General features: G+C 42.9%; 1 protein-coding gene across 1 annotated transcript in view; it reads left to right on the forward strand.

The window, feature by feature from the left end:
* The window catches only part of LOC142243443 (ATP-dependent translocase ABCB1-like), a 254,512-nt gene that overhangs the window by 76,553 nt on the left and 165,906 nt on the right, over window positions 1–12,053 (forward strand). The window contains exons 11-12 of the mRNA XM_075315381.1: window positions 2,766–2,870; window positions 10,442–10,519. Of these exons, the coding sequence (XP_075171496.1) occupies window positions 2,766–2,870; window positions 10,442–10,519 (183 nt within the window). The remainder of the gene's footprint in view (window positions 1–2,765; window positions 2,871–10,441; window positions 10,520–12,053) is intronic.

A 12,053-nucleotide genomic window follows, 5' to 3' on the forward strand; every position in this document is an offset into this window, starting at 1 on the left:
GTCTGGGTAGAGGAAAGGAAGCCTCCCTTTCTATCCCTCCTAATGGGGAAATGCAGCGAGGAAGTCCCTGACCTTAGCTACACAGACGCTGTTATCTTCTGTAGCTGTTAAAATCTGTTTCCACGGACCTGATTGTTACCTATGGCTCTGAGCCTGCTGTTATTAGCCCTTACAAGGGCTAATAGAAACTTCTATCCCTATTCTGTATAGCGCTGTGTGTATAGCGTACACAGCAGTATCGGAGACAGGAGCTATGCCAGCGGTGACTGACACCCAGACGCAGAAGAGATAATGGCGTCCGGACGGGCAGATGCCCATATTTATAATGCAGGGACAAGTGACATGGACATCCTATCACACATGCCGTTGCTTCTCTGGCTAAAAGTCCACTTAGCCGTGTGTGTGTCTGGGATTGGCTGACATGCTGGCCCGCCCCACTACACACGCGCGCGCTTAGGGAAGGAAGACAAGGAAAAAAAAAAATGGCGATCACCATTATCCCAGCAGCAGTGATCTGAATGCGCTGTTCCCGCACACTATACACTGAAATTTCATAATAGTGTGAGTCACAGAGTGACTTACACTATTACAGCGGAAAGCTAGCTAGTAATTAGCTTGGCGTTTTGCTGCTAGAACCGTTCTCGAACGTAACTAGAACTATCGAGCTTTAGCAAAAAGCTCGAGTTCTAGTTCGATCTAGAACAGCCCCCAAAATCACTCGAACCGCGAACTGGAGAACCACGAACCACGAACCGCGCTCAACTCTATTCATGACGCACATCCGGCATCCTTAGAGATGTCGTACTGTGTGACACCTCCAAACAACTGTTAACGAGTAAAAATACACACCTTATCATTGCTCGTTGACACGTCGTTCATTTCCATAATGTCGTTCCTCCTTCTGCGCGCTGGTTGTTCGTCATTCCTGTGGCAGCACACATCGCTACGTGTGACACCCTGGGAACGATGAACAACAACTTACCTGCGTCCCACCGGCAATGAGGAAGGAAGTAGGTGGGCGGGATGTTACGTCCCGCTCATCTCCGCCCCTCCGCTTCTATTGGGTGCCCGCTGTGTGACGTCGCTGTGACGCCGAACATCCCTCCCCCTTCAGGAAGAGGATGTTCGCCGTCTACAGCGACGTCGTTAGGTAGGTAAGTACATGTGACGTGTGACAGGGGTTTAACGACTTTGTGCGACATGGGCAATGAATTGCCCGTGACGCACAAACGATGGGGGCGGGTGCGATCGCTCATGCGATCGCACGATATATCGTCTCGTGTAACGCCGCCCTTAGTCGTATATGCCACAAAACTGGCCTTTGAAGAAGAGTGGCAAAGCAAAAAGAAAGCCATTTTTGAAAGTAAGCCATAAGAAATCCTGTTTGCAAAAAGCTATGAAGGGGAGACAGCTAGCATATTGAAGAAGGTGCTCTGGTCAGATGAGAAAAAAGTAGATTTTTTTTGGCTAAATGCCAAACATTATGTGTGGTGGAAAATTAACACTGCACATCACTTTGAAAACACCATCCCCACTGTCATGATTGGGGTGTAGCTTCACCTTCCTGCAGTGCAATGACTCTAAACCTACTCACAGAGCTACAATGTATTTTTTACATCAAAACATATTCATGAGTGTGAACGGCCCAAAGTGAAAATCCAGACTTAAATCTTATTCGCACTTTATAGCAAGACTTGAAAATTGCTGTTCACAGACATTTTCCATCCATTCTCACTGACCTAGAGCTATTTTACAAAGAAGAATGGACAAAAATGTTCAGTCTGTAGATATGCAAAGCTGATAGAGACTTACCCAAAAAGACTGGCAGTAGTAATTGCAGTGAAAGGTGGTCCTACAGAATTATATTTCTAAAATATTTAGAAAGCCATGTATCATTTCTTTTATACTTCACAAATCCTTGCTAATTTGTGTTGGTATATCACATAATATTGCAGTAGAATACATTCAAGTTTGTAGGTGTAACATGAAAAAATGTGGAAAGGTTCCCGGGGATAAATACTGTTTGATGGAATTGTAGATGTGCAAATAAGGGTTCACATTAAGCTAAGAATAGCACTGGTCACCTGTGGACCTCCCGACACTCGCCCAGATGTAGTCATACCCTCCCTTGTTATGCCCTTGACTAAAAGCCCAGAAACAGCAACATGGTCCAGTTTTGCGAAAACTTTGTTGTACTTTGCTTCATGGTGTGACAGCCTTGGCAAAATTGGGACGTTTGGCAAGTGTGGAAAATACCAGAATTTCCAATGTTATGCTTAATTGGGATTGGACTGCTGTTATCTAATGTTTTCATTCATTGTAACTGTATAATAATCTATTTAGTATATGTAGCTTGTCTAATTTTCTTCCATAAATATTGAGGGACTCCATATACTTGATCCAGCCCTGCCCATCAGTGAAAATGTGGGAGCACAACGGCATCAGAAACCTAAATTTCTGTCAATGTGTGAATAGGCATAAGTATCTGACTATACAGACAACTACAGACAAGAGTATAGGTGGTTGGGTAACTGGCAACTTGTGTGGCCAAGCTATAAAAATACATATATATATCTATGTATCTCTGTATCATCAGCATTAATCTGTTGGAGGAGGTGTCTGGCTGTTTGATGGCACTCTCTAGTGCAATTTGTAAAACTGTGGCGCATATTTGTAGATGTATTTAGTTTACTAATGCGGCCTACTGTGAAAAAACACGTATTTTCATATAATTTAACAAAACTATTCTTGATTCTAATTTTCAGGCTTTTAAAGAACAGGATGCCACTAAGCATATGCAGAAGAGTACTTTATTATCAGTAATGTTTGCAGTATTGGGATTGATCTATTTTGTAGGACTTACTTTCTGGGTAAGAAATATTTAAATTTTTATGTATTTCATGTAATAAAGCACATTATAATATGCATAAAAGTACATCTGTCTATAACCACCCAATCATAACCACCAGGAGGCGACACATATAGGATATAATGCAGAGCTTCGCACTCCTGTGAAGATGGTTCACAAGTAGGGACCCACCCAGGCCGAATTTCCCACAAAGACAACTAAAGGGTGCTTTACATGCTGCGACATTGCTAACGATATATCGTCGGGGTCACGTCGTTAGTAACGCACATCCGGCGTCGTTAGCGACATCGCAGCGTGTGACACCTAGGAGCGACGATCAACGATCACAAAATCGTCAAAAATCGTTGATCGTTGACATGTCGCTCCTTTCATAATATCGTTGGTGGTGCATGCCACTGGTTGTTCGTCATTACTGCGGCATCACACATCGCTATGTGTGACACCGCAGGAACGACGAACATCTCCTTACCTGCGTCCACCGGCAATGAGGAAGGAAGAAGGTGGGCAGCATGTTCCGGCCACTCATCTCCGCCCCTCCTCTGCTATTGGGCGGCCGCTTAGTGATGCCGCTGTGATGCCCAACGAACCTCCCCCTTAAAGCAGAGATTGTTCGGTGTCTCAAGAAACGTCGCTAAGCAGGTATGTGCGTGTGACGCTCCCGTAGCGATATTGTTCGCTACTGCAGCGATCACCACCATGACGAAACAGCGACGTGGGTGGGAGCTATCACGCACGACATCGCTAGCTATCGCTAGCAGTGACGCAGCGTGTAAAGCACCCTTAAGGCCATGGCCTAGGGTGCAGCATTCAGGAGGGTGTATATACAGTAGAAATAACAATCAAATATTTACCAATATTTCAGTAGAATTTTGAAAATATAAAATCCTGTTTTTTAAATTTGCATCCATATACATTAAATAACTTGAGCGGTACATTTACGTTGCCCATCTCTACAGCTTGCGCTGTCTTAATCACTGGAGCAGCCACAGGGAACAGTGCAGCAATTACTTACTGCAAATTCTTGCATTGCTGCCCCCTCTGAAGATGTCCTGGATCCTGAGTGATAGATGCTGTGGGAGAGGTGAGTGCAGTGCTGGTTCTCTGCTTTTATCTCTACCTCCCCTATGACAGAAGACATAGGGGGGTGAAGTTAGTAGCAGTAAGCGACACCAGTGCCAGGGGGAGGGGAGTGCAGAATTACGTTCTTTAGTCTGTAGAATGAAAATGTGGTAATCCAGCCCTGGTCTCACCTCTCATTCACAAAGTAATGAAGAATGTGGCTCTTGTCAAGGAATGAAAGTCAAGATGCTTTATTTACAGGTGCAATCCACAGTAAGGCCATGTGCGCACGTTGCGTTCTGTACCTTTAAAATGAACGCATCCTCTGTCAGAATTTGTCATTGTCAAATTTGTTTTTGACCACATAAACGCAAGAAATACACATGCGTTTTTGCCGTGTTTTCACCGCGTTTTACATGCATTTTCAGTGCTTAAAATGAGATGCATTTTCAATACAAAGACACTACTAAAGTTTGAACATTCAAACACGAGGAAAAATTAGAAAAAAAAAATTCATGCTTTAAATCATACACTATAATGATAATTTTCCTAAAAAGATTATTGAGATTTAATATTTTTATAAAAAATAAATTTAAATTATTGTTTGACTCTTTGTTTAGTTGGGCTGGATGTGAGGGCAAAAGGAAACCTCTTGACCGCACTATAATGCCAAAAACACATGCTTAACAAAAAAGCATGAATTTTGCATCAAAAATGCATGTAAACCGCTAGGATTTTGAATTTGGATGCGTTTTCAAAACTGTCATTGACTTCAATGTTAGTAAAACGCTGCCAAAACGCTAAAAACAATTGACATGTTGCTTTTTCAAACGCAGAGATTTTGACATTTGTCACACAAAACGCAGCGTTTTTGGACGCATAGTGCGCACAAGAAAGCCCTATTTCCCATAGACTTTGCTTGGAAAACAAAACACATGCATTTTGGCATTAAAACGCTTTAGTTCAAAACGCTGCGGTAACGCATGAAAAAACGCAACGTGCGCACATGTCCTAAATGCATTACTTTTTGGTCAAGTCATTGACCTTCATCAGATGCATTGTGTACAAAGTAACAAAATAGATAGACAAATAGAAAAATAATATGTACTGTGAGGCAGTGATAGGTGTCATATATGAAGGTCGCTATGTATCATCTAGAATGTGTTTGGAGACCTTGTGAGACCTGCTGCAGTGTGTTGTTGTCACAGCCACCACTGTCAAAATAAAAGAGTGTGAACTTGTTCAAGCTATTTGACCAAGTATTTTGTCTAAGTAAACCTGTTAGGGCTTTTATTTTTGGAAAGATCTGTAGGTTTGGCAGAGGGACGAATCTCTCCCTCCAGTCTGGGTCTCGCAACAGGCTCATGTCCGGAGAAATACATTTAATCCTGCAGAGCACAGCAGGGTGTGTCTCACTTGTCGGGCTGCTGGAGCAGCAGGTGCTGTGTGAGCTAGCTGTGTGGAGCAACACAGGCCAGTACTGAGAAACCTGGACATTATTAGTGGATTCCTAAAGCAGTGCAGGAGGTGATCTGGACATTTAATGGATAGCATATACGTGAACCAGCTGCGTTCCAGGTTTCCAGGAATGTAACACTTGTGTGGTGTGAATAAAAAAGACTGTTGGTGTGAACAAGATCCTGGGTCACTGCTTCACTTGACTGGCTCTAGGAAGCCGCTGCTTAACAACAGGCACAAACATACATGTACTATATACACAGGCACATTTTTTATTATATTATTATTATACTTATACATATATACAGGAAAATACACAGGCACATAAAACATATACACACCCAGGCATATATACTATATACACAAACACATGCACACATACATTTTATATATATATATATATATATATATATATATATGACGCCCTGGGCAAGCCAGGGGTCACAGGTCACAACACCACACGCACCCCACATTCCCTGCAGGTACACACAAGGTCAAAACTAAAATCCTTGTTGCCTTCCTCCAGGGGCTGATGTCCACACCAGGGGGTGGGCCAGGCGGTTGGCTCCGCCCACCGAGGAGTTCACAGCCCTGGAGGCGGGAGAACAAGGCAGTTGAGCTCAGGCAGAGCTTGAGTGAGAACAGAGTCCAGCTAGGGAGTTCAAAGTGAGAGGAAGTGGTAGAGGAGCTAAAGTAAGAGCAACAGAGAAAGTGACAGAAAGAAGCCTGAAGTTGGTCCGGGTGTGTGCCCCGGACTGAGACAGCAAGGTTGGCAGACGGCGGTGACTGTCTGCAGGCGAGACTGATTGGAGGTTGCCGAAAGGACCGTGGACAAGTGGTGACCCGGCGGTACCGGAGCGGTATACGAAGATTAGTCAGCACCAGGGCAGGGGCCTTTCGGATCCCGGCAAGGCTAGGAGTCGCCGAATTTGCCAAATCCGTCAGTGAAGGGGACGACTGTCTCCCAACAATCAAGTCCCGTTTGAAGGCAACAGTCCAACCGTTAAGGGGAGACACCGCCACCGCCAAGGCACCAGTTTCCCAGGGCCAGCGCCTGCGGGCAAGAGTGGAGCTCCTCCGGCTCATATCCAAGCCGGGGAGTGGGTTACCGGTGGGAACCCATCGCTACCAAACAACAACACATAGGTGCAGGGAAGAGACCTTCACCGTCAACTGCAGGGGAAGTCAGCACCGTAACCGTCCGAAGGACCCGTCAAACCAGCCGTTTGTTTACCGAGAACTGTGTCGTGTTTACTGGCTGAGTGAGTACCTCCGTGCCGTGCGGCACAGCGCTGCCCCTGCGCCCCTGCACCTCCACAGGCCCCATACCCGCCTGTCCACCATCCCAACCCCATCACTGGGCCCCGGGATCACCAACCCCTACCCACGGAGGGGCAACACAACAACTGGCTGCTCCACACCATCACTCCCGGGATCCCCAGCCAGAGCAGCGGTGGTGTACATTCAATCACCACAACCGTGGATGGCGTCACGGACAATAAACTATCCCCAAATCCCAATCCCCTTTCACTCACGGGCGAGGAGCGCCGCTCGAGTCCCCAGGATCCGGCCCATCGCTCGAGCCACCGAGCAGCGGCAGGCCACAGCAGCCGCGGCAGCCGGACCAGAGCAGTGGGAGAGCGCGGCGTCCCCTCCTCCGCCCGCGACATATACACACACACACACAGGCACATATACAGTAAATTCCACATAAACACAGGATCATACACACGCACACATACTATTTATGCACAGAGACACATATACTATATATATACACACATACACACATTTTATATATATATATATATATATATATATATATATACACACACACACACACAGGCACATATACAATACATTCCACATACACACAGGATCACAGGATCATACACAGGCACGCATTCTATTTATGCACAGAGGCACATATACTATATATACACACATACACACATTTTATATTTATATATATATATATATATTTATACACACACACACCTACATACACACAGGCGCATGCAAACATGTGCTATATATACACATAAAGGCACATCCAGTATATACAGTATACACACAGGCATATGTATGCCATATGTATGACCATGTATGTAAAGCGCTGTGGAATTAATAGCGCTATATAAGTGAATAAATATTATTATATTATTATTGTTATATATACACATATATACTATATCAAAACAAGCACATATACAATATATACATAGACACATATACTATTTATGCACAGAGATACATATACTATATATACACATAGAAGAAAGGAGATTGTCCGGTAACATTGCTTCCAATGTAAAAAACTTCAAAATTATTGTGGAAAATTAAGATTAATGTATGACAGGAAAAAGAAGATAAAAATCCCCTAGGCATATAAAAGACGAGTTTCGACCGAGCAAGCAGTCTTAATCATTATACATTCCCAATCTAAGTGCAGTGATTAAATACAGTTAAGAGAGGAGTGATGTGAAACTAAAACCCCCAGAACAAACAGAATCACCTGATACATTGTTACAAACAAGTGAAAAAGCTAATATATCACACACACCATACATCAGTAAGTATCATGCATATCCGATTTGATGTTCAGACTTCCTGGAGATCTAGACTTTAGCTCAAAGATCTACTTCTTTTCTCTATACTTAGAAGTCTCAATCTGTTTCCCCCTCTCTTGGGAGATCTCATTTTCTCCAATGCAGTAACCCTTAGCATGTTGACATTTCCTGAGTGGTTCCGCAGAAAGTGCTGTGAAGCCCCTGACATACTGTGGGTGGTCTGAATGTTGTAGATATGCTCCGAAAGTCTCCTTTGCAGAGACCTAGAGGTGCATCCTACATATTGCAAATTACAAACAGGACACTAAATCATATAAACAACATATGTAGAAGCACAATAATTAAAGGAATTAATTCTGTGTAACCTATGATTTACTGCTGATGAAAACGTTTGTGTTATTAATATAATGACACAAGCCGCAGACTTTTTTTCCTACCCTTGGAGGAATAAATGCATTAAAATTGGTGCACGACTTTTATAAATGCAGCTAAAAAGTAAAAATGATACAAAATATGTCAAAAGTTATAAAACAAAGGAAAGATTCCTCCTTATGCTTTTTTTTCCACTGTTAGTGCAATTTTAGAAAAAGTAAGTTGAAATGCAAGTAACGTTTCATATTTTTTAGATGCCTAATTCACCGATGAACAATGATTTTGTTAAAGGAATACTGTTGGTTCTTCTTAAAGCATTTTTGTGTGCTGGAATAACAATAAAAAGAAAAAATTAAGTGAAATATCCAAACTTTCCTTCAGCAATTAGACCACTCTCACATAGCTCAGAGATACCAGTCTCTACTCAATCGACATCTTGGACCTTGAATCCAGAAGAAGTTTCAGACGCTAATTAGGTTGAAGAAGAAACTGATCTAGAAGATCCTGATTTTCTAGGCCAGGGTTCCCCAACACCAGTCCTCAAGGGCCGCCAACAGTGCATGTTTTCAGGATTTCCTTAGCATTGCATGGGTGTTGGAATCATCAACTGTGCAGGTGATTAAATTATCACATGTGCAATACTAAGGAAATCCTGAAAACATGCACTGTTGGTGGCCCTCGAGGACTGGAAATGGGCACCCATGTTCTAGGCCATGCATATGGGAAACCTCAAAAACTAAACCAAGTTGATCTAAATGATTTAGTTCATGATCTGAACCTATCAAAAAATCATGCCAGTTTAAAAGTAATACTTCTGCATAATGGCATAAAAAATCCATTTGTTCCTCTTGCTTATGAAGCAAGTCTGAAAAAGCATATGAAAATAAGCACCTACTGCTGTCAAAGACTTGTTTTGAAAACTACAAGTGGAATATGTGTGGTGATCTGAAGGTAATAGCCTTGGTGCCTGGGTTGCAGCTCGGCTATACAAAGTTTTGCTGTTTTTTATACAAATGGGACAGCAAAAAACAATTCACAAAACAACAATTGCCACTAAGAAACAGTTTGATCCTGGAAGAAAGAAAGTCCTGCATAAGCCTCTGGTAGCGCCAGAAAAAGTTTTCCTTCCGCCACTCCACATAAAACTTGACCTAATGAAGAACTTTATCAAGGTGATGGATTTTGATGGTGAGGGTTTTGCATACTTCAGAAATAAGTTTCCACAAATCAGAGAGGCCAAGATCAAGGAAGGAATTGTCTTGGGTCCACAAAGAAGGGAAATTATAAACGACACTGATTTTGACACAAAACTAAGCGAAACTGAGGCATCGGCGTGGGAGTCGTTCAAAACTGTAGTGGTGAACTTCCTTGGCAGCCACAAAGCACCAAACTTTTGAGATCTTGTGACTGAATTATTACAATGCTACAAAAAATTGGAATGCAATATGTCTCTCAAGACACATTTCCAGGACTTTCAATTAGATTTTTTCCCCATTACCTTGGAGACGTCACTGACGAGCACGGTGAGACGTTTCATCGGGACATTGCGCTACTTGAAGGCCGGAATAAAGGGAAATGGAGCCCAAAATACTCGCAGGCCACTGTTGGGGACTAAAAAGGGACGCACACCTGCTGCTAAATATTCAAGAAAATCAAACCTTTTTTTTAAATAACTAAAGAAACTAAAATATGTATTAAGTAATTTCTGTTAAATTAAAAAAATAACGCCTTACTGAAAGTCCTTGCCTGATAGAAAAATTCTGAAAGCAGATTTGGAATCAGGGGAAAAATTACCATAAAGCGCAGCCTATTTCATGCATTTAACTGACAAAACTAACATTTGGTAGGCCAGTGATCAGGGTACATGAACAAACTACTTAAATCATCATCAGCATTAGTTTATCTGATGACAAAATAATGACTTGGTGTGTATTTTCATCAGGTTTTCTTAAATTACCTGGAATATGATGTAAACCCAATTTTTTTTTTTTAACTCCATGGAGTTTTTTTTTATGATCGTACATTTTTATCTCTGAAACAGCATCACAGTTTAATTATGGACAAACTAGAATAAAAAGATAGCAATAAACTTTTTCTCACATTTTTTTTTCAGGGTTTCATGCTTGGAAAGTCCGGAGAAACTTTAGCCATGAGGCTCAGATCTCTGTCATTTAAGGCATTGCTTCGACAGGTATAGTAGTTGTTTCTATGACTCTTCTTACAAATAAATTATATTCTGATATGATCTGATATGGTGCTACTCGGACACTATGTAGCTTATGATGCTTTTTCCATTTTGTCAGGGACTTACAGAATTTTTTTATAGCCAGAATTGTGCAGTTTGCAGCCCTTTTCTTCCAATTAAAATGACCGACGTCCCAACAAAAACCTAATGGAACCTATTGTAAGTCAGAATTTGTCGGTATCCATTCCACCCCTAAACTATTTATATGCACATGTGCAAGTCCAGCAATATCTTACATGGCCAGTCCCTTCCTCTATTACTGAGAAATCAGCATTTGAATTGATATCCAAATGAGGCTGAAGGACTATGGTAGACCTGAAGCCTCTGTCCCTTCTGTCGCCTCCTTCTGCTTCACTGACAGCAGCCTATATGCTGCATGACTACCAAGCAGAGGAGCCATCAGTCAATAAAGATTCATATTCACTATAATTCATATTCATTTAAACTCTGATTTTTCAGTAATTTTGAATTGACTGACCATCTAAAGGTATTGCTGGATTTGTCTGAATGAGCTACATGGACATATACATTGTTTGGATTGTAAAATCCTGTTGACAGATTTCTTGTAAAGAATTAAATTTTAATCATTGAAACATAACTTTTTGGAAAGGTAACCAGTGGGAGCCCAACCGATCTCTCTGAAATTCCCACAATCGGAGTTTTCTATCATAACCTGTCCATAGGAAGTGCGGCCACCACTTCATTCCAACAGTGCATGTCAGAGTCCTGTTCTTAATTGACTGGGACTCCTATGGGTAGCACTCCTATTCAGGGGCGTAACGACCGTGGTCGCACAGGTCGCCACCTCGACCGGGCCTTGTAGGTTTTGGGGGCCCAGTGCCCACTCTGTATAGAAACAGCTGGCTCCTCTCAATCAGTTGCGCAGCTACCGGTGGCTGGGGCAGAATATGCGGCCTCCCCAGGCCCCGTGCTCAGAGGGGGCCCACCCGGGGCTGCGCTATTGTTAACTATATCAGCGTGCGCCTGGCTCCCATGCTGGTATATATTATGTCCCCCAGCCTGGCTCCCATGCTAGTATATATAATGTCCCCCAGCCTGGCTCCCATGCTAGTATATATAATGTCCCCCAGCCTGGCTCCAATGCTGGTATATATAATGTTCCCTAGCCTGGCTCCCATGCTGGTATATATAATGTCCCCCAGCCTGGCTCCAATGCTGGTATATATAATGTTCCCCAGCCTGGCTCCAATGCTGGTATATATAATGTTCCCCAGCCTGGCTCCCTGCTGGTATATATAATGTCCCCCAGCCTGGCTCCAATGCTGGTATATATAATGTTCCCCAGCCTGGCTCCAATGCTGGTATATATAATGTCCCCCAGCCTGGCTCCGATGCTGGTATATATAATGTCCCCCAGCCTGGCTCCCTGCTGGTATATATAATGTCCCCCAGCCTGGCTCCAATGCTGGTATATATAATGTCCCCCAGCCTGGCTCCAATGCTGGTATATATAATGTTC

The sequence above is a fragment of the Anomaloglossus baeobatrachus genome, chromosome 6 (assembly GCF_048569485.1).
Source record: "Anomaloglossus baeobatrachus isolate aAnoBae1 chromosome 6, aAnoBae1.hap1, whole genome shotgun sequence".
Taxonomy (NCBI): Eukaryota; Metazoa; Chordata; class Amphibia; order Anura; family Aromobatidae; genus Anomaloglossus; species Anomaloglossus baeobatrachus.